At 37.9% G+C, this 22414-nt stretch overlaps 2 protein-coding genes across 2 annotated transcripts; one reads left to right on the top strand and one right to left on the bottom strand.

Annotated features, from left to right (window-relative positions):
- The first annotated feature begins 7710 nt into the window (after positions 1 to 7710).
- On the top strand, positions 7711 to 16865 carry gtf2f1 (general transcription factor IIF, polypeptide 1). Its single transcript, XM_079252756.1, has 14 exons — positions 7711 to 7837; positions 8344 to 8408; positions 10036 to 10082; positions 10290 to 10362; positions 10550 to 10743; positions 11121 to 11291; positions 11388 to 11593; positions 11719 to 11869; positions 13523 to 13578; positions 13757 to 13888; positions 14034 to 14104; positions 15665 to 15806; positions 15956 to 16094; positions 16396 to 16865. The coding sequence occupies exons 2-14, from the start codon at positions 8397 to 8399 to the stop codon at positions 16598 to 16600; spliced, it is 1599 nt and encodes a 532-aa protein (XP_079108882.1). The 5' UTR covers positions 7711 to 7837; positions 8344 to 8396; the 3' UTR covers positions 16601 to 16865.
- A 2453-nt stretch (positions 16866 to 19318) lies between these two features.
- alkbh7 (alkB homolog 7) lies at positions 19319 to 21684 on the bottom strand. The gene is made up of 4 exons (XM_079253621.1): positions 21356 to 21684; positions 20191 to 20364; positions 19937 to 20061; positions 19319 to 19705 (listed from the first exon to the last, which is right to left on the bottom strand). The coding sequence occupies exons 1-4, from the start codon at positions 21590 to 21592 to the stop codon at positions 19585 to 19587; spliced, it is 657 nt and encodes a 218-aa protein (XP_079109747.1). The 5' UTR covers positions 21593 to 21684; the 3' UTR covers positions 19319 to 19584.
- Positions 21685 to 22414: the final 730 nt, after the last annotated feature.

The following is a 22414-nucleotide window of genomic DNA, read 5'->3' as shown; positions in this document are numbered from 1 at the left end:
GAGGCCAGTTTAAGCTGCACAGCAGCACGCCGCTCACACTATCCAGAAAATTACAGAAGCAAAGTAAATATCGTGTATACTGACAAACAACCATATATGCACAGCAATCATTTCGATTACTGATTAACTGCATACACATGGTTTTGGAGCATGAAGAAGAAGCTCAAGTACCTTGGGATGGTTCATGGATGTTCACTCAGGTCAGAGACAGTGGTTTGCAGTGGTCCAAAGCATGTCTGAGTCCATGCTGCCATATCCAAAAGGGAAATTATGTGTTTATAAATCAGTGCTGAATGAGGTTCGAAAGTTCATTGTCATTCACTGCGATGCTTTACAATGCAGTCGGCTTGGTTGTCTCAGCAGTTTGTGAATCAAGATGTGGGAAAATTCAGACATGACACACAGAGCTGGGCCGTGTATCTCGTAGTTAATGTAGTTGGGCCAGTGTTAACTTGCTAGTTCAGTTCCGATTACCATTGTTAATATTTAATAAATCGCTAAAACTACGTTAAGTTAATGATACACTAATCCAAATTTTGTTTGGGATATTTGGAAATTTAACATTAGGCTTGTAAGGTGTTATTTAAATGTGTTTGATGTATTTTCCCTGCTGGTATGTCAGTGAAAATGTTATTTGTTTCCTATGCCCTTTAATGGATTGTTGTAAGCCTTTAGTTTATCATGTTACAGTTAATATTTAATGTTTAAATCTGTGTTAAAGTACATTTAAAATGAATTAATTGTAAATAATTAATACCTTAGCTTTTTTATGTCATGGGGGGGGGGGGGGGGGGGGGGGGTATTTTAGCTTATGGAAATCTAGGACTTTGATACAAGAGAGAGAAAGAAACAAAATTATTTTATTTGTGCCATCCTTCTTCTGGCCAGTGAGATCCTGTCTGACCCCCTCATCAACACATTTCAGCAGCTCTAAGCCTAAATCCTTTCTACCACTGATCAACAATGTGGTTAGAGAAGGGTTCTGCTCTGATTTGTGTTTCTGAACATGTTTAGAATTTCCCTTCACCACATTCATGCCTCTTAAAAGGTAAACCTGCCAACATCTGCACAGATTTAGAGAGGACCCCCCTCCTCCTTGTTTAATCTCCACACCTGCTAGATATTTGAACCTCATCCATCTGGCTGTATTATGATCAGTAGATTTTTACAAATGTGTCCCCAGTACAGCTAATTATATAAATTATATATCATAAATGCAACAAAAGACCATGTAACTGAAACGGGCCACCGTTTTGTTTCAACATCCTGCTAGCTGTCCTCGTCAGCATCAGCTGACAAATAAACACACTAGACAGACACTGGTACTGACAGAAAAGCCGATCAGTTGATCACTGACAGCCGTCATGATTCAAGGAAAAATGGGAGAGGGAGGATGAGAGGAAGGCAGAGGAGACAGAGAGTGACTGAAGTAGCAAAATTTGTGAAAACTGTGAAAAAACAAAGAAAGTAGATAGATAGATAGATAGATAGATAGATAGATAGATAGATAGATAGATAGATAGATAGATAGATAGATAGATTAGTCTTATATGTAACACACAACCTCTTCATTACAACGTTGCGTCCAGTACTTCTCCTTTCTTCCGATACATGTTGACATATTTCAGCCAACTCCAGCATCATTCACTCCTCACTCCAGGTTTTTGTAGTCACTGAATGAAACTATCTAAGCTCCTGCTGATTTAGTCCTACTGGGGATCTACGAGGTACATTGTCTCAGTGGGTTTTCCTTCCTAAGCAGAAACTATATTGTTGCAAAACAGCTGTGAAATTATTACATTAAAAACTATTTTGTTCATGAAGGTCTCGAATAGTAAGATGGTAAAATGAGTTAGTTGAGGTGTTGTTGAGGCCTTTACTACACTCAGCATGCAGACAGCTTCCTCTGTTGAATCACATTAAACAGCAGTAAACCAAAAAGTCTCATACTTTTCATTCTAATACTCTGTGCAACATTTGTGGATTGTTGTGCCTCAGCCAGTTTAATTCATGTTATCTCACTTGTTCCCACTTGTTCAGTATCTTTTTATTTGCATGTAACAAGAACATTATGTTTATGCAATACCTTATTTAAGTTATATTTCATGTTTTATGACACTTGTTTCTTCCTTTTTTTATGTTATTTTCTGTTTGAGAGAAAAAAAGGAAATCTAGAATACATGCACGCAGCATCTGTGTAAGTGTGAAAAGATTGTGAAATTGACTGTGATATAAGTGGGTGCCAGTTAAAATCTTGCCCCGGGCACCACATTGGTCAGGGCCGGCACTAATGACACACAAGAAGGCCCTCGTGATCTTTTGCGTGATGTGTGGACAGAAGGGAGGGAGGACGATTTCACACGAAGGAATTGTTGAAGGTGTGATGATACTATTAACACTTTTCCTCTCTTAATTATTCTTTTTTGTCTTTCTTTTTACGATTCTGTCTGTTTCACTCACAAAAGCAAACACACACCAAGACACTCAAACACACACGTAATTTGGTTCATTTACTTTGTCTCACTCAAACTGTCCTTTTTCTCTGCCACAGGAGGACTATCAGCTCAAGAGACTGCTGGGATTCTGAGCCTTATTACTATTTTCTCATTATTAGTGCCTGTGGTGTGAAGAAATACCACAATTGACTTGCCTTGGCATGATGCTTTACAAATCAGTTATCTGTTGTTCAGAGGACGTGTATTCATGCGTATACTGAGCTAGTTCCTGCATGAAACTCCCATGTTTGTACAATACTGGCAAAATAAAGTTCTGTGTCCGTGCTGCTAATGCAATTATTTATTGTCCAGCAGACTGTTTAGAAAAGAATGTCATTGTTATAAATTAAAAGGGAAATGACAGAGGAAATCCTCTTTCAGTAAAGTAATTTGCATGGCGTTTGTTCAGTTCTGATCATCTAATTTCCCAAGACTGCATTTCTTAGCTGGAATAAAATGAGTAGGTCAGAGGAGAAAAAAACAAGACTGGAAGAAAAAATAGGACAAAGTTAAGGAGAAATGAGGTGAAAAGTGTGTTTCCTGTCTCACCCTCTATTAACTCTATCAAAGACCTTTCCCCCCCTATCTTCACCATTGCATATCTGATTCAGTTAATGACCTCAAGCTAATTAAAGCCATGCTGTGACAGCTGGCTTCTTCAAAGCACTTTTTTTTCCCAATAAATTGTGGCTTTATGAACTCACCGTCCCATCAACACGTTTCATGATGAGGCAAATTATACTGACACTGTTTTAAATACTTTGACGTGAGGATGTTGCATTATTCTGACTGGCCTTGAGTTCAAATAAACCTCTGATCAATTCTTACAGATCTTTCCTGCAGGATCGAGTTATGGATTTTTTTATGGTCACAGGAAGGAGTGACTTCCTGTTGCACACTGTGTTGCAGCACAGCAGAATCCAACTGTAGTTAAACATGCTCCCAAGGTTGTCCAGCATGTTGTAGAGACGATGTGAAGGGCTGTCCAGAGTATTCCTCAACTGCCGTGTCTTCCTCCTTGACACCGCTCTCGGAGAGTCAAGCTCTACAGCCACAATATGACTGACTCTACGGATAAGTTTATGGCATCTGTTTATGTCAGCCACTTTCAGTCTGCATGCTGTCCCAGAGTACTACATATGAAGAATGGCACCTGCCACCACACGCTCATAAAATATACCCGCTAAAGGAACCTCAGCTGCCTCAAACAGCTCTGGCCCTTCCTTTAAAAGTTATCTATGGTTTTGGAGAAATTAAGTTTATTTTTAATTTTAAAAAAGCCACATGCATTCATAATCCTGCAGTGTCCACATTTACAATATTGGAAATGGGGGACAATGGTGGTCTCAACTTCCTCATGTCTACAACTAGTTGCTTTGTTTTTGCCACATTGATCTGCTGATGAGTCTGCTCACAGCATGTGACAGACCTCTCCACCAGTTTAGTATTCCACTTTGGCAGGTGGCCAAAGTGGAACAGCTGAAGTTATTTATGTCAATAGTGAAGAGAAAAGGAGAGAGCACCGTCCCCTGTGGAGCACCAGTGTTGCTGACACACGGTGCTGCAGGCACACATACTGTGGTCTGCCAGTCAGGTTCTCAACTATCCAGGACACAAAGGGGGGGGGGCATCCACCTGCAATATTTTTTATCTTCACACCCAGTAGAGCCGATCTGGTGGAGTTGAATGTACTGGAGAAGTAAAAAAAGGGAGTGTAGGATTCAGCAGGTAAAGGATGGTGTCCTTAACTCAAAGTTAGAAACAATGTAGTGGATCACGTGACACAAAATTTAGTAAAAATAAATCTTTATTTTGTTATTCTAAGGAACTGTTATTCTTTCTTATAAGGGCCTTTTTTTTATATTCTTAAAGAAGGCAGTTCACTTCATGCTCTTTCATTAGACCAGCCTGATTTTTCAGCTCTGCACTGATAAATATGTCAGTCTTCTTCTTTTATTTCTACAAGCTACCAGGTAATGTTATTTCCTCAAAGTCTGAGGAAAATCTAAACTCTTGAAACCCATCCAGTTGAGAAAAGACTGATTTTTGTGGCTTGGAAATGTCAGTTTAGAAGCCAAACAATAAGGATGTATTTATAAAAAAAAAAAATAAAAAAAAAAAGTGGAAAGGTTTTGGAAGCCTCCAAAATATGATCAATGTTTTCACATTATTTTTCAAAGGTAAAAAAAAAATCCATGACATAATCCAGTAGGGTTGGCTAAACTGTGGATAGTTCGAAATTTTAAAATGCAAGGAACATCTGGCAAGATTTGATAATAAAAACATGTTTGATTATTCTGATTATTGATTGTTTGATTATTTCTGACCATAAGACTATATAGATCTTGGAGACTCTTCCAGCTCATAAAGAAAAACTTTGCTGTGTTTCCACCCAACTTTAGACAAGAACTGATGAAGCAGTGTAACTATTGAATAATGGTGAAAGTTAGAGGGATGACAAGAAATGTTTCACTTTTGAAAAATGTGTCAGTGTCCCTTCTTATTTAAGTGATAATTTGCAGAATAATATAAAGGGAACTGAATGATTTGCCTTATTCTAGAAATTACTTTGACTATTTGGAGTTTCACACCCTAAGCATGATATCAGATGTCTGCCATGTTGATATGATGGTTTCGGTCAACAGAGGCCATACAAAGACAAGGAAAAACAATAAAAGCACTATAAACATTTAAGTCAGTTGACCAAAGACTGCAGAACAGGCTGCAGGGAGGGAAAGGTAGGCCTTTTTTTTCAGCAAACCACTCTGTTTTCTCTCAGATGGAGAGGAGGACAACTGCCACTGTGCAGTGATGAATTAGTTCCCAGACTTACAACTGACCAGACTTGTTTCATAAAACTCTCAGGACTACCATGATCTTTAAAAAATGGTGGACATAGAGCCAAGCCATCTGCCACAACTCCAAGGACAAGCCAAGCGAGCATTTGATGTAGAGAGGGGTGAGGACAAGCTCCATTTGTTTTCATGCTTTGTACTGCAACACATTGAAAATCCCACATTATGAATTCAATGAAGTCCTTAGATATAAGAAATATGAGTCTTTAAACAAATTTAGTTCAAAATATTCCTAAATATTTGTACTATTTTACTCTTTGTGTTAGTAAAACATCTGTGAAGAAAGACATGCAGAAATCGGAACGTTTTCATTGGAGCTGCTTGATCCGGTCACTTTCCTCGCCCTCCTGACCTTTGGCTGATGTCTACGCAATCTGACAAACTCTGACACACACCCAACATCTCCTCTTCAAATTGCAGGATTGTTTACCAGACGTGGTATCTCAGCTGACTGGCCTCACGACTCAAGCGCCTCAAGTGTGTTTCCATGGTAACCATGTATAGTATTGAAGTGGAGCTTTAAGAGAGAGAGAGAGATGCTGAAGCTGAGAACTGTAATGTCTTATTATATTTCTCCACTCTTTACCCATTATTTCCTCCACAGGTACCTGTAGCCTTAATATTACAGAACAGTGGAAGCTGGATTACATGCAGCGTTTGTTAAAGATTTTTGGAATTGTCCTGGAAAGATTTACTCAAGCATAACGCTTTCGATCCATGAAGATTATTGCCTTTTCAGCTACAACTCAGGAATGATGCCCATGTCATTTATTTAAAATTTGGGAAATAAGACATGAATTAATTAAATAATTCATTCATTATTACTTTCAAAATCTGCCATCTTTCACATGGGATGTCATTGGAAATCAGCTGAGATTTTTTGTTGCCAAATTCACAGGAATGTGGTGCATGTTTATTGGGGAAAAGCTATAATATCAGTTTGTCTCAGTGTTAATGACACAAAAATCTACATCATGAGAGAAAGGGGTTTTTTCGAGTGTGAGTGTTGGCTGTGCCATCAGTGGCCTCATGCCTGGACAGAGTAGAGGGCAGCACTGGATTCAATTGGGATGCAATCAGCACTCAGGCAGACAGAACACGGAGTTCCAGCTGATCCTGACAGATGCTGTGCATCATTAAACAGGAATCATACACAAACAGTGATCCAAATGCACAATTTGTCTCTTACATATTCACTTATTTGCATATGAAATGGAAATTACAAAGACATCTCTGAATAGTAACAAACAAAATAGATAAGTGTTTGCTTGATAAAGTGAGCTCATTATCCCACGCAAATGAATGTGAACACCCTTTCTCACATGCAATCATTCTTTAGTCTTCTTGCATCGGAATTAAAAGTACACAAAGCAAATAATTATACTTTTATCTATGCTCTGACTTCCTCTGAAGAGTAACTTTCAAATGAAAGACAACCCATGGACTATTTGCATATAAGAGGAAGCTCTGAGTAATGATTGATAATAGTTAGACCTTTGCTATTTTTTATCCCTTTATGGTACCAAAGAACCAAGTATTTACACCAAAGAGTATTGATATGCGCATGGCCAATGGGGCCAGTTTTTACACTAGTGTGAGCTGTTAGGGACCACAAAGCTGTTGAATGAATGACATATAGAACTTTACCACCATCTAGTGGCAGTGATTGAAAATTGCACTGTTTATGATGAATGAATGTCAGTCAATAACAAGTCAGTAAATTATAAAGAGATCAATATTAGAGACCAAAATAAAGAAAAAAAAAAGATATCTTTCATACACACATACATACACAGATGAATAAATAAATAAATAAATAAATAAATAAATAAAGCCTAATTTATTTATTTCTGTATTATTGTGTTTGATTATTTTTTCGACTGTATTGAGTTATTTGTGTAACATGCATATATATACATATATATATATATATGTATATATACAGTCAAAAAAATAATGGACCTAAGCTTCTATATATATATATATATATATATATATATATATATATATATACAATATATACAATATACATATATATATATATATATATATATATATATATATATATATATATATACAATATATACAATATACATATATATATATATATATATATATATATATATATATATATATATATATATACAATATATACAATATACATATATATATATATATATATATATATATATATATATATATATATATATATATATATATATATATATATATATATATATATATATATATATATATATATACATATATATGTATATATATATATATATATATTAAAGCTTAGGTCCATTCTGGTCGGAGAGTAGGAACGGTGTGTGACTAAAACATGTTTCCTGTCGTCCCGAATGAGTAATGGACCGCTTATGGTGCGCGTACCGGTCTATCAATAGTGGTGTTTTATGTACAGATATGTTCTGTAAAATGCTTTAAACTGAAGAATTTATATATTTGCCATCGTTTCGCACATAGGTAAGACAGTTTAAAACTACATTGTTCTGATTGCTGTTACATTAGCAGACAACAGCGGTTGCTAAACGCGCTCGAATGTTAGCATCACGAGCTAACGTTACTACGATTTTCAATTTGATGGATGAATTATGTCTAATGCTGAGTGAAAACATGATTTTTAAAGACGTGTTTTATGTTTTGCATTTAGCATTAAGTTAATGTTGTTGCCTTAACTTATCACTTAATACTAGAGAACTTTGTTAGTTTTAAATGACATTGTTAAATCCTAATATGATCCGATTTTGTGTAACAAACTCGGGTCTCATGCAGACCTAAAGCGGAATTTAGCGTCAGATTAATGATTTAGTGTCACTTTATTTTAAAACATTGAGTCATTGAAAGTAAAGATCATCTTGGAGTAAGCTGACGTTTCTTTAAGGTGATATGGAGAAAGTATGGCTATGAAAAGACACCTTTATTGTGTATTTGAGGGTGTTAAAGTATTTTTTACTTCTTTTGTTTTCCAGTGTATCCTGAAGCAGCATTTTGTTTGAGTAAATCCGGAGGTGAATTACCAATCATGACATCGCTGGTAAGTTTGAATACATATGATCATTTTATTGCTTTTGCTGAACCTTACTAGATGTAAACTATTTTCCATCTAACAGCAGTCATGCTTCATGGGTTACCCTTCCACCATTAGGAGCAAATATAAACAACCCTGACATACCACTGTAAAGCTCGCTCCTGGTCAATATATTTATTTACTTTTTTTTTATTTTTTTTTTTATTTTTTTAAAATTTTTTTATAATAACTGTACTGTAAAGTAATTACATGCTGCACATGCAGTTTAAATACATCTTAAAAAAAAAAAAAAAAAAAAAAAACAACTCCAAAATTAACTTTGTATTTATCTTACTTTGATGGCTATTTGAAAGTATAGCTCATATAATTCATCTTGGTCACAAAATAGTTAAGATTAACAGATTCACCGATTACGTGAACCGATGGCATTCAGACATCGTTCACTATTCTGTTCCCGTATCTTAATACTAATTCAGACAAGTCTTTGGAAGTGATGACTAAACAAAATGACAGATTTTGACAAGACTATTGAATAGTCCTTAAATAGTCACAGTTCTTATCATATGTTTTGTATCACCATAAGTCATATTAGCATACAAAACATGCCCTTCTTATGTGAGACATGTGGATGAAAATAGAACAAAGCTCTGTTTTTCTTTACTTCTAAGCTTGTTGAACAGTCTGTGTTAGACTCCAGAAGGTCAAATTGCTCCAGTAACAGCATTTTTGTTATTAACATTCACATATTATGAGCTCCCTTTCTAAAAGTTTAATAACAGCTATAAATGTCCTAACAGCCTGTTTGTGAGACCCAATAATGAGAAAATTCTGAGAATGTTTCTTTTATAACCTCAGCAGGGGAAATACCCTTATTGTGCAAAATAAATATGACCAGCAACTGTGTGGTCATAATGCACAGCATCACATTAGGCAAAAACCAAACACAGGATATCAACACAAAAATTAATTGTAAAGCACAGCTATTGATCCTTGATAAAGTATTGAGGTTTATATTGAAGCCATGTGATCTGAGCATTTTGTTGTTATTAAGTTGACCATGAATCTTTTGTATAGCATAGCGTCATAATACCATAGCATCCTGTTGTCAAATGTGAAAACATCTATAGCTAAAGCATGTACAAAACCAGGACATACAGCAATGAATGATCCCAAGAAAACCAGTAAATCAATAAAAGAATTCTAGAAAAACTGAAGTGTGTTTTAATGTCTCAGTCAGTGTCAAGGACTCAGCATGATGCACTGCTGTGGTTGGGACAATAATCGAGCTTCTCATTCACAAATGCCTCAGTGAACTGAAGCATTGTGAAGAGGAAAAGGTCAAAATCTTTTGACAACAATATGAGACTTTTATAAGGTTGTCGTATTATTTCAAGTTGCTAAAGGTATTTTATTAAGATTCAGAATCATGGATGTGCTCACTTCTTCCACACAATGTTTCTGCACTTTTTAAAAAGCTAATAACTTTAGTATCAAAGGACAGTTATGTATGTAATTTTAATAAACATCAGTTTGAATTTACCTGAACCTTAAATTTGTAGTGTAACGTAATGGGAAAAAGCTATTCTCTACCTTAAACGGCACCCCTAATGACACAAATCCACTTCTCTTACAGGGCAGCAGCAGTACCCCAACTACAGAGTACATTGTACGAGTCCCCAAGTGAGTATAATGATTATGCAAATATTTACAGACCATAAGTCGCCATTGTCCGCATAATATAAAGTGACAAAACAAATCTTGAAGGATTTAGTTCCCTTCCATTTTTCTGTGAAGTTATTATATATTTTTCAGATATTGAGAGTGAAATAATGACATAGAAAGCTAAGTTAAAGATTTTTTGTTTGCATTTCTGTTTCTTTCCTGTAGAAACACCAGCAAGAAGTACAATATAATGGCATTCAATGCAGGGGACAGAGTAAACTGTTCAGCCTGGACACAGGTGGGCTTCATCTCACAGTATCTATATTTGACACACAAAGCTTAACTTGTTACATTTGTTGAGTTCAGACAGTATTAAGGGAATTTTTTAATGCTTTGATTAGCTTTGAAAGAATATCGAGAAATATCAATTAATTCTGTGGCAGATTGGGTCAAACTCCTTCACATTGCTCTCTGTCTCTTTATAGGCTCGTATGGAAAGAGACATGAGTGCCAGGCGGATATATGGGGAGGAGGAGACATCGGAGGGCGGCGCAGGAAGCGAGTTTGGAAAAAAACAGCGCGAGGAAGCTCGGCGGAAGAAGTTTGGCATCGTAACTCGAGAGTTCAAAGTGGAAGATCAGCCGTGGATCCTGAAGGTCAACGGCAAGGCTGGCAAGAGGTATAGAGAAGAACTTGTCTTTCCTCTCAGGTTTATCAGCATTTTTTACTAATCCAAAAGTATGTAATAATTCAATTACAAGATAATTCAGGATGGATGTCCTCTGCCGGAGGTTGTTTGGTCTTTTCACAAGTTAAAAGAAAGCGATCCAGACCTTGTGATCAACCTTTCTACTGAGTTGCATGAAATTCAGCCTTGTAATTTTACATTCTGAGTCATAATTCGTAAATTATACCTCTAATTCTCTTCATAATGTGTAAGAAAAATCTTTGTCTTTGTAAAGACAGTTAACTAGATATGTTGCTACAGTGAGCAAATCGTGAAAGCCAGCCTGTTGTTATATTGCTAAGCTCTTCTTCTGCATGTGTTTGTGTCAGGTTTAAAGGTGTAAAGAAGGGTGGTGTTACAGAAAATGCATCCTACTACATCTTCACGCAGTGTCCTGATGGAGCTTTTGAGGCCTTTCCTGTACACGGCTGGTATAACTTTATGCCGCTTGCAAAGCACCGAACTTTGACTGCAGAGGAAGCTGAGGAGGAGTGGGGCAGGTGAGGAGAAGAACTGGGATGAGATTAATGGAAAATTAAAAAGTTCTAGTGCTACATTTACGTCAGCTTGGCAAATTGTCCCACTTTTCCCAACAGGCGCAACAAGGTGGTCAATCACTTCAGCATCATGCTTCAAAGACGTCTTCGGGAGCAGGAGCGAGGCGAAGAAGATGAAGATGAAGCAGATAAATCTGGGAAGAAGAAAAAGAAGGGGGGTGGGAAAGGGGGAGACCTGCGCATTCATGATCTGGAAGATGATCTGGAGATGAGCAGTGATGATAGTGACAGCAGCATGGGAGAAGGTAAGCAGAAGGAAGCATTTAGAGACTGGAGACAGCTACTTTAACTAGACAGTCTTAAAGCATTCATTGTACCTTTAAACTTCCATATTTCTACACATTTTTTAAAATCTCTTTTCATGTTACAGACGGAGAAAGCAAAACGAAGGTGAAGAAAGATGCGGCGAAAGGGAAAGGAAAGAAAAAGAAGCGAAAGAGCAATGACAAAGAGGCCCTGGAGGACAGTGATGATGGCGACTATGAGGGTCTTGAAGTGGATTATATGTCAGATGAAAGCAGGTCAGATCACAGAAGAACTCTTAATGGATGCAGTGTTCCATTTCCAATCCTACTTAACTGGCCTTGCACCTGACTGTTGCCTCTTTTTCTAGCTTTTGGTTGTATTTGGGTTTTTTTTCAATGCTACAGCCTTACATAATGTTGTTAGTTGTTAATCATTTTATTTGAAGCTAGAAAAGTTCTTGTAGAGGACAGATCTCTGGCAAGCAGCTCCTTTCCACCCATATAGTAATTTCCACCCTTCTATAGTCCTAGAATTGTGCTATATACACTAATAGATTAATTGATGATCAAAACATACCTTAAGTATTGGAAATATTGTTAATAGTCAAAACATTTATTCAAAAGATCAAGACTTTGTTACAGTTTTTCTCCATTTTGCCGTGGCAAAGAGTCCTCCTAAAAAAATCCTTTTCACATTTCTTTCATTCTCAATAGTGAATGGAATCCAAGTAAGACCAGGACCCATTCTCTGAAAAAAATCACAAAAATCCTCACTGTACTTTTTACATGAGGCTGCTAACAAACAGACAGATAAACGCAGGCAGAAACATAACGTCCTTGGACAGAAGTAATAAACACAAGCTTGATGTGTGCTTGTAACACAAACATCCAGGCTTTGCTGCTGTAAACAACAATATAATCTCAAAATATTAATACTGTGGTTGGTTAGATTTTCTATATTCAGATAATAAATTCTAACATGCTTCACTTCGCACTGTTTAACATCAAACAAACTTCAAACTATCATCTAACTAGAAAAGCACTCGGAGAGGGCAGACCTCTGCCAATCAGATCATTTCCAGTCTGTGTTTTAGTCCTACATTCACTTTACATGTTTACACTAATACATTACTAGATTAATAGACAATGAATCCACAGAGTCTTGGTGATATTGTGGTGTTGGTTGCATGTTCATATCTTAATTTATTCTCTGGCGGTGATTAAAATTCCAAAGATGCCCTATTTTTTCCTGTTGTAGGTTGTAAGTTCTATAACTTAGTCAGGATCCTGATCTGTCTTTGAAATCCTGTAAACCTTTTGGGAACGTCTCTGTTGTTTTTTGAACAAGCACCCTGACTTTTTATTGTCAAAACTGAAAAAAGCCTGATCTCACAATTATAAAGAATCTTTTAAAAAAAAAAAAAAAAAAAAAACATCCTGGATCCAGATGATGATCCAGATCACTCCCAAAAATTTCTTGGAATCTAAGTTTGACTCAGAATTGTTCTCTGAAAAAATAAGATAAAATCATGAAAATCCATCCAGCAGTTTTTACATAAAGTTGCTAACGAATAAACAGACGAATAAATGGAGGCAAAAACATAACTACTGCCACGTCCTTTGCAGAGGTAACAATTACTAAATGTAAACCTGAACACAAAGCATATACAACGTCCTAAAAGCAAACTGCGAGTCACTTTGTGAAAGAGCACAGGCTGATCTTGAAAGCAATTTGTGTAAAATTCTGTTTTTTATTGACATATGCTTTAAATGGAATAAAAGTCTGTTTTTTAGGTAAAGATTTCAGCTTTCAGCTCTTGTAGCTTCATTCTGAAAAGCCACTACAACACCACACACTAGATTTAAGGGGAGGAAGCAGCGAGTTGGTCTTTTTGTCCTCTAATGTGTTATTTTGATTTTCTACATTAGCTCAGATGAAGAGCCGGCAAAGGAAAAACCCACTAAAGAACAGGAGCATCCTAAAGGTAAATGCTATTTGACATAAATCAAAACAAGTCATCTAGCATGCTTAAAAGTAATTTACTTTATAAATGTGCGATAGAAACAATTAAAACACCAGGATGATACAGAGTCAGTTAATAAAGTAACGTCATCTTCTTAGACTTATCCAGTTTTCTCTCTGAATATTTTCTCCATTTGTAGGAATCGATGAAGTGTCTGAGAGTGAAGAAGAGAGTGAGGAGGAGAAACAGAATGAAGAAGAAGCAAAGGAGGAGGAAGAAGAAGAGGAAGGAAAGAAAACCCCAGTTCAAATGGAAAAGAAGAAGAAAAAAGGTCTAATTTATTTAAAGATGATGTGATCTTTTTTTTTTTTTCATGTTACCTTGAAATATGAGCAAATGTTAAATGCTTCATGGTTTGAAAAAAAGTGAAGTTGAAATGATGCTGATGTGTGTTTGTGTGTGTTTGTGTGTCGCAGACAGCAGTGGCGAATCGGACAGCTCAGACGACAGCGACATTGAAGGAGAGACGGCCTCTGCTCTGTTCATGGTGGTTATTGTGTGTGTGGGACTGAATTAATGGATAGTTGCGTTAGTTAGTCAAACTCTAAACACATATATCATACACAGATGGTATAAACATTCAATTGAACACATGTCAAGATGACCATAAATATACTTCCTGGCTAAAATAAACACGTCACCACCTGGATTTGAATAATGGGTACAAGCCTCCTATTGGTTACTGCATGGCTGATCTTTCAGCTGACAACAAGTTAAATGATGGAAAGAGTAGCTCCTCATATTCTAAACAACCATGTGAAAAAACACATCCTGTGGTCACGGAAAAGATGTTAATCTGTTCATGAAAGGCCAAATCTTTGGCAAAAATCAGGCAGAAAAAATTAAAATTAGGTTAAAATTTGTCCAATGCATGGAAGGACAAAGGGGGACCAATCGTCTTCCAGAAGGAAATGCAATCAGACAAAAAATTAAGAATGATGTGATTAGCAGTGACTTAAACATCAAAACCAGAGAAAACAATGGCTACGTTTAACTGCTCAAGAGCTTGTCTACATGCACAGTGCAAAGGGAACACTATGGGACTTCACTGGTGTGTAGTCTCAGGAAAACCAGTAATCAGTGAGGCTGACTGGAGAAACAGGTTTGAGAGCATAAAGACTGGACCATGGAGGGAGGTTCATGTCTGATTAGTCCAGGTTTACTGTGTTCCAGAGTAATGGGGGCATCAGGATAAACCCTGCTACATCCTCCTTGAGAAGTTAGAACTTTGTTCTCACAGACAACCTGGCTGATGGCAGTTCTTGACGCATCAGGCTGACAGAACCTTTTTTTTCTTATGGGGCTCCAAGAAGTATTATGTGATTGGTCGAAGTGGGCGCGGTTACAACGGAAAAGCAGACAGCTGCCGTTTCTGCATTTTTGCTGATGCAGGTTAAATAGTTTGTTTTAATAAAGCAGCCGATTGAGGTGGTGAGACCGTACGAACATTTTTACATGCGGCATTTAAACACACGGACCCAGCCGCGTGCACAACCCGCTCGAACATCCCGCCCACATTGATCCCCACACCGTTGCAGACGGAGCTTCTTGTGGAGTATGAAGATGAACAATAAATTTTTTATTATTCTTGCAGCCTTGAGATCAAAAACATTCGTACTTCCTGTGGCGTGTATAACAAGCTTAAGAAGAGAGGTTGATGAAGTGATGCAACCATCATGCTGAGAGGGGGGGGCAGTCCTATGATCACATATTTCACACATTGATTGGCAACCATGGAGTCCAGACCTAAACCCCATTGACAGTCTTAGCGATGTGCTGGAGAAGACTTTGCATGGTGGTGGGACTCCCCCGTCATCAGTACAAGGTCTTGGTAAATGAATGCGGCGCTGGATGGAAATAAATCTTGTGACGTTGCAGAAGCTTATAGAAGCGATGCCACACATATATAATCATTGCAAAAAAGTGTGTGTGAGTTTTGCTATTTTAGTTTAGGTGGTGTGAAATTTTAAAGTTTGAGTGCTTCAATGTTTACACTCGCATTGATTTTATGTTAAGCATCTCCTGTACTCTTCTTCTTTTCCCTCAGAAGAAGCGCACACCTCCTAAACGTCCAGGTGGTCGCGGCTCTGCAGGCAGCTCCAGGACCGGTAGCCGTCCAGGGACACCATCCATAGACTCCGCCTCCACCTCTAACACACTGCGCGCTGCGGCCAGCAAGCTAGAGCAAGGTGTGCACTTCGAAGTCAATACTACTACATAATTTGGATTTAAACAAGGCAGATGGATTTAAACACACAGTGTTTTATGTAAAGCAACCAAAAGAGGCTGTCAGTTCTTAGGTTTTTCTTTATTTAATCTAAATATCCTTTTTGTTCAGGCAAGAGACAGACTCAGGGTCCCAGCACTGACTCACCAGCTGCCAAAAGACTAAAGATGGAGCCCAGCTCTCAGAGCCCTGTTCCCTCTGGGAAGAGCACACCGCAGCCTCCATCTGGCAAATCCACCCCTAGCTCAAGGTACTTCCTCCTGCAAGACATATTTCTGCAAACTTAAACAAGCTTTTGGCCTAAGTTGCAACAGAAAATGGACATCTTTCCATTATAAATTATCTTGATGTTCTCTTTAACCCGCTCCACTTTCCTACAGTTCCTTCCTCACATAAACACACCACTCTGACAGAGGATGGAGTCATACTCAGAGCTGAGAATTAAATGATGCATTTGATCTTTCATTTCTACCATTAAATACAATGTAATATATAAAACAGTTCAGTCTTTATGGAGCGTGTTCAAACCTTTCCATCTGCTTTGCTTACAGTGATGTGCAGCTAACAGAGGAAGCAGTCCGTCGCTACCTGATCCGCAAACCGATGACCACCAAAGACTTGCTGAAGAAGTTCCAGACCAAGCGCACTGGTTTAAGCAGCGAGCAGACTGTCAACGTGTTGGCACAGATCCTGAAGCGCCTCAACCCAGAGCGCAAAAACATCAATGATAAAATGCACTTCTACCTCACAGAGTAAGCGGGGGGGGGGGCATAGAGATTAGAAGGAAGAGCTGATAAATAACCATTTGTGGTGACAAGGTTTGATGTAAGACAGACTTTATATGCTTGCACTGCGGCATGCTGCAGCACCACAGGTCGGAGCTGTCGTTGCAGAGAGCAGCTATCTGAGTATTTTGTTGCATACTGCATTTGGTTTTTTTTTATTACCTGAACTCTTAAAGCGAGTAACAAAACAACATCTGGAAGTCCGGATGGATTCAGTACATGTATAAACACTTAAACATAGAACTTGATTGACAATAAAGTCTTTAGCTTGTTTTTGTTATGTAGAAAAAATTTTAATAAAATTTAATCTGAATAAACTCTTTTTTTGGGTCATTTTCAGATTCATGTTCATGTTGTATGCATGTAAGATAGAAAATGGAATTCTTAATACAGAGTACTACAAAAAAAAAAAAGAATTAGATAAATAGTTTACAATTTGCTTGAATTTAATCTTAGAACCTGAAATAACTTCATTTTAAGTCTGTATATAAAGAAAGTATTATCTGGATGAATTTTTACATATTTATATCAACAACGTATCGTCTTAAAGTGGTCATTTCACATAATTACAAAGTTTATTCTTATTGTGTTATAAATTGTTAATTGGTTGTTTTACTGAAGGGTGATAAAAAGGAAACTAAATTTCCCAGAAGCATCACGTTTTTGAGCATCTGTGAAATGAAATGAAAAAAAAACCACCTCTATCCCAGATGACAGATCTATGAACATCCATTACGACTGATTTTACTTTTATCAATGGTCCTGATCAATGGCATCTGGTGTAACACAGTCACCACTTTTTTTTGAGCCCACCATAATCATCTCCATCCATCCATCCATTCTCCGCTGCTGTGGGGGCAGCAGCCTAAGCAGGGAAGCCCAGACTTCCCTCTCCCCAGCCACATTTGCCATCTCTGCAGGGGGGATCCTGAGGCGTTCCCAGGCCAGCTGAGAGATATAATCCCTCCAGCGTGTCCTGGGTCTTCCCCGGGGTCTCCTCCCAGAGGGACGTGCCTGGAACACCTCACCAGGGAGGCGTCCAGGAGGCATGATGATGCCCGAGCCACCTCAACTGGTTCCTCTCGATGCGGAAGAGCAGCGGCTCTACTCTGAGCTCCTCCCGGATGACTGAGCTCCTCACCCTATCTCTAAGGGAGAGCCTGGCTACCCTGTGGAGGAAACACATTTCAGCCGCCTGTATACAAGATCTCGTTCTTTCGGTCAGGACTCGCAGCTCATGACCAGAGTCATAATCATCTCGTCTTGAGAAAACAAATGTAGTTTTCTTGAGATAAGATCAATTATCCCGTTATCACATGAAAATGGACCTCGTTTTCTTGAGATTATGAGAAAATTAACTTGTTTTCTCAAGATAAGGATCAAAAGGAGAATGATAGTTGATCATGGCTGCTCTCACTTTCCGCAGTCTTGGCCTTAGCCGTCATGGTGCTCACATATTGTACTCAATCAATCAATCTTTATTTCAGACTTAAAAATTCCATAAAAATACATAAAAAATACAAAACAGTAAGTAAGCAGTTATAGTCCCTGTAAGCACTCCCTCCAGTGCCTCCAGAGCACAGAGGTGAATCTTACACTGCTCTGCTAAGGTCTTACAAGAGCACAAATAATCTCATTTTGTGAGTCCACGAGTCTCATTAAAAACTTGTATGCACAATTTCTTATGACAGTATTTAATGTAGTCACATTGTTTTGCACAAACAGCAGACTAGCACTTGTCCAACGAGGGACATTCAGCAGGAGCTGAAGAGCATTGTTGTATGCAACTTGCAGCTTCCTGAATTTGGACTTTGTGTTACGGCACCACGGTACTATGATTTGATTGAGGTTTAGAGCCACGACTTCGTCATACCATATTCTTCCTAGAAGTGGCTGAAACTTTTTTTTCATTTGCATTATCTGCAGTTTTCCCTTTTTTTCATTTGTAACTAGTATAATGAGATTAACATGAAAAAAATCTAACAATCGTTCCCTTTACTGTGACTCAAAATGTTCCCGAAGTTGCAGAAACACATTTTATCGTGGGTATGAGTCATTTTCAAGTAAAGACCTAGAGCATGGCACAGGGCTCAAAGGTTTGAGACAAAAAAAAAAAAAAAAAAGCTAATACACTAATTTTGAAGTTATAATTTTTCTGTTCTAACATTATCACCTTTGGGAACAAGTTTTACTAATTTATATTGACAGGACTATAAATTTTGTTTCTGATCACTTTAGAGAAAGTGAGTGAAAACATGGCAAAAAGGTTTGGCTCATTCTGCATCGCATTTTTTCTGAATCCATGCAGACGTTGTGCTGCTGCCATCTACTGGCCATGATGCCCGCTTTCAATTGAAGTTGTTTCAATTTTCAGTTGTCTGATGAGATTAACTTTATTCTTTCCATTGAGTAAAGAATAATATTAATATCAGGATCCTTTATAACTTTTAGCTACCACCTAACAATGTGGGGTTTTTTTTGGTTTTTTTTTAAGTGGTCAAACAAAATAAAACAGCTGTGTATAAGTTTGTTGTGTTCGGGTTTATTCATAATACATCCAGTAACTGGATTTAAAATTCATTTACTGAACTAAGAAGGAATTTTATTGCATTCGGGTTCCCTTTATAAGCAAGAGTGGCTGCATGTACTTCACAAAAATGGCATTGTACAAAAGGAACACAGCAAAGTATGCAGTGTGTATATAAATACACAATTTAATGCTGATATAACAGGTGCATCAAAAATATTCAAACACTTTATGGGGCTAATGTCCTTTGCAGTAGTCGTAGCATATTAAAATCATGCTTTAACCAAATTTGTGTATTTTATTATTACTTCAGATATAAACAGAATTCTGCATCTTTGCGACTCTTAATATCTCCATGGTGATAACTGACACCATCCTGTCAGCTCATTTTATGTTCGGTTCATATCCAAGCTGAGACAGAGCTGGTCTTAACCTGGAAGATTCCGGCAGATGACGGAGATCCGACGCTCCCGATTCACTCTCTGTCCATTGAACACAGACTCTTCATCTTTCAGGATTTCATGAGTGAAATCGTACCGGGCCTTGTCCCTGTGCACATTAAAAAAAAACAACAAAAAAACACACACTCTTCACACATTCAACGAGGAAATGTTTGCACACTGATTGCCTTTAATAAGCACTCACCCTGTAATACAGCTAATATTTCATGTAATTTCATGTCAGACATTATGTAGCTGTGTATTATACTACCCACTATGTAGCTGTGTATTATACTATATGTAAATATAATGTAAATGCTTAATGAACTATTTACAAAACCTTAGTATGTAGAGGGAGCGCCGTGGCAGCAAGAGGTCCAGCCATTCACTGGGGGCATCCACCCTCACTAAGCGCATGATACTGTCTGACAAAAGACTCAAACCAGCAATGGTGCTGCCACAAAACTAAAAAAGCAGAAAGGAAACAAAAAAAGACAAACAATGAGAGCACAGGCAGCTCAGAGGTCCAAGTGCAGAGGATAGTTACTGTTTACTTGTATTTGAAATCAAGATTTATTTTTCCTGAAGACCCACCTTGACACTGTCGACATGGGGCTTGATGTAGCCAGCTTTGTCCAAATCTAATACGTGCACTGGGCCGAGAAGTGAACTGCCATCAGCGAACGCCACAGATCGGACACGGCTCAGGATTTCCTCACATGCTGCCCCCCACTGCACACGCTCAGTCTCTCGATAGCCATGAATTGCCTTGAATGCGTGTAAGGGGGCACAAAACAATCAGGGTTAGCATTGGTGTCAATCAAAACTGTGCTCAATAATGGTAATACTAGTGTAAATAACCAGGTGAGGAATACGGAATGATATGGGGGTCTGGTGCATTGACTGTCTTTCTGAGGGAGAGGACGTGTCAGGAACCACAGATCCTAAATGAGTCCTGCAACAGTGACCTCAAAACAATGTTTTAGGGAGGTACAGCTAAGAATAAGTTCATTACCAGTAAACACTAGCCATTTAAATATGTAATCATTTTATTATGAACACCTATTGCTAAAACAAACCCAACAAAACAGCTGTTTACATACACACACACACACACACACACACCTTTATATGTAAACAAGTACACGTGTGTGTTTCATCATAAATATATAACATAAATATTAGATTTAATGATAACGATTAGGTCAAAACCTTACTGTCGTGGAATTTATTTGATGAGAAATAAATCTAGAAATCAACCATGCTCTGTCCAGTTTATTGACAATGCCCAGTTGCAAGCGAGAGGTCTCGAGAGGGTGTGATAGCGATCTTTAGGCGTACACAAATAACCTTTGCCTGGCAGCACTAGTCAAAACAAATGCTAGCTTGTAGATAACAACAGCCAAAGGAAATATATAAAGCATATATAAAGCAAGCTTTCTGAACTACTCTAAACTATGCAGAATATATATTTTGTACTACATAAAAGAAGCTTAGTAAAGGAGTAACATAATAAAACTAAACTATGTGCAAAATTTCCACCACACTTACACAGCTGAGTTATACAACTATCCCTTTGTCACTGTTGATAACTGGTAAGTAGCCACAGTGTTTGTAGATGCCTTGCCCGGTTAGATGTAAACGACAGTACAATGTGTTAGCATAGTTTTTAGAAGTAACCTGTACCTCAATACAAACTTCTAGTATATTTGAGTTCGTTCAGATTAAAAACTTACACTGTCCTGTCAACATGACTTACATCGTCCCAGTGATCGAATTCGTAGCGTTTCCTCTTCAGGCTTGGTTCCAGCTCTCGGAGAAGAGCAGCCTCCTCCTCCTCAGAGATGAAGCCTGTTCTCACCTCCACCTGAGAGCCGACCGCCCGGACCAGCTCCGGGTTCGACCCCACGACGACGTCAGCTCGGCCGGAGCTCACACGGCTGATGTAAACAGCTGGTTTGTAGCTTTGTTTTAGTACCGTCAGTAACCATTTCATTCTCTTGTCCAAGCTGTTATTATACAGCCTAATCGCACCGTCTTGTTACCCTCTGCTACGTTTTCCTTCCAGATACGGGTCAGGCGGCCATGTCAGGCGCCATGTTGAAATTGCGATGCATTGTGGGAGGAGTAGTCCTACAGCAGGTGTACGCCTCAGCTATGGAAAATTTAGTTTGATTAAAAAAAAGCCTGCTCTCTTTATTTTGTTTCATAAACTAATGAATGGACAGCAATTAATTGGGAATTCTTAATATTTGTGACTTATATAATTTCAACTGGAAATTACATTTTCGTCAGTTATGATAAACCAATAAACTCGATTCATCACAAAGACTATTTCCAGCTTAAAAGTGGATTGTGTGTATATATATATATATATATATGAAAAAAGGAAGCAGCTGCAAACAACTGGAGTGGTATCGGAGTTCAGACAGTGAGCCAAGTGTTAGCTCAATTATAGCCTGACAGCTTGCCTCAGTATACACTATATGTTTCTATTATGTTTTCCTGTGCAGGCTTTTATGCATATATGCGATGCCTATTCACAAAAGAAACTTGCCTAGTGTAGGCTTCCATCCTGCCTTCTTGTTGCCATGGCTTTAGGATATGACATGAAAAGAGCTGAGTAGCAACATTCAGACTCATTGGTACATAAAAATGTTGTTGTGCCTCACTGTGAACAGTGGAGGGCAGTGAACACTGTAAATCTGCTTTAACTGTAGGCATCTAGTCAAAATTTTATAAGCAGGCATTCACACAGGAAGTGGTGTTTCTTGTTTGTCCACCAAATGTATCAGTAGGGATGGATAAAATATTCACT

Source organism: Telmatherina bonti (genome assembly GCF_933228915.1).
Source record: "Telmatherina bonti genome assembly, chromosome: 14".
In the NCBI taxonomy this organism is placed as follows: domain Eukaryota; kingdom Metazoa; phylum Chordata; class Actinopteri; order Atheriniformes; family Telmatherinidae; genus Telmatherina; species Telmatherina bonti.
This window is presented reverse-complemented; position numbering and strand designations above follow the sequence as displayed.

What these genes read in the sequence shown, in the direction of transcription:
- gtf2f1 (XM_079252756.1), top strand. An exon ending in TACATTGTACGAGTCCCCAA is followed by an intron (nt 10,083 to 10,289) that starts GTGAGTATAATG and finishes TCTTTCCTGTAG; the next exon opens with AAACACCAGCAAGAAGTACA. An exon ending in TATATGTCAGATGAAAGCAG is followed by an intron (nt 11,870 to 13,522) that starts GTCAGATCACAG and finishes TTTCTACATTAG; the next exon opens with CTCAGATGAAGAGCCGGCAA.
- alkbh7 (XM_079253621.1), bottom strand. Translation starts at nt 21,592, where the DNA reads ATGAAATGGTTACTGACGGTACTAAAACAAAGCTACAAACCAGCTGTT. An exon ending in AATTCGATCACTGGGACGAT is followed by an intron (nt 20,365 to 21,355) that starts GTAAGTCATGTT and finishes CACGCATTCAAG; the next exon opens with GCAATTCATGGCTATCGAGA. An exon ending in CCCATGTCGACAGTGTCAAG is followed by an intron (nt 20,062 to 20,190) that starts GTGGGTCTTCAG and finishes CTGCTTTTTTAG; the next exon opens with TTTTGTGGCAGCACCATTGC.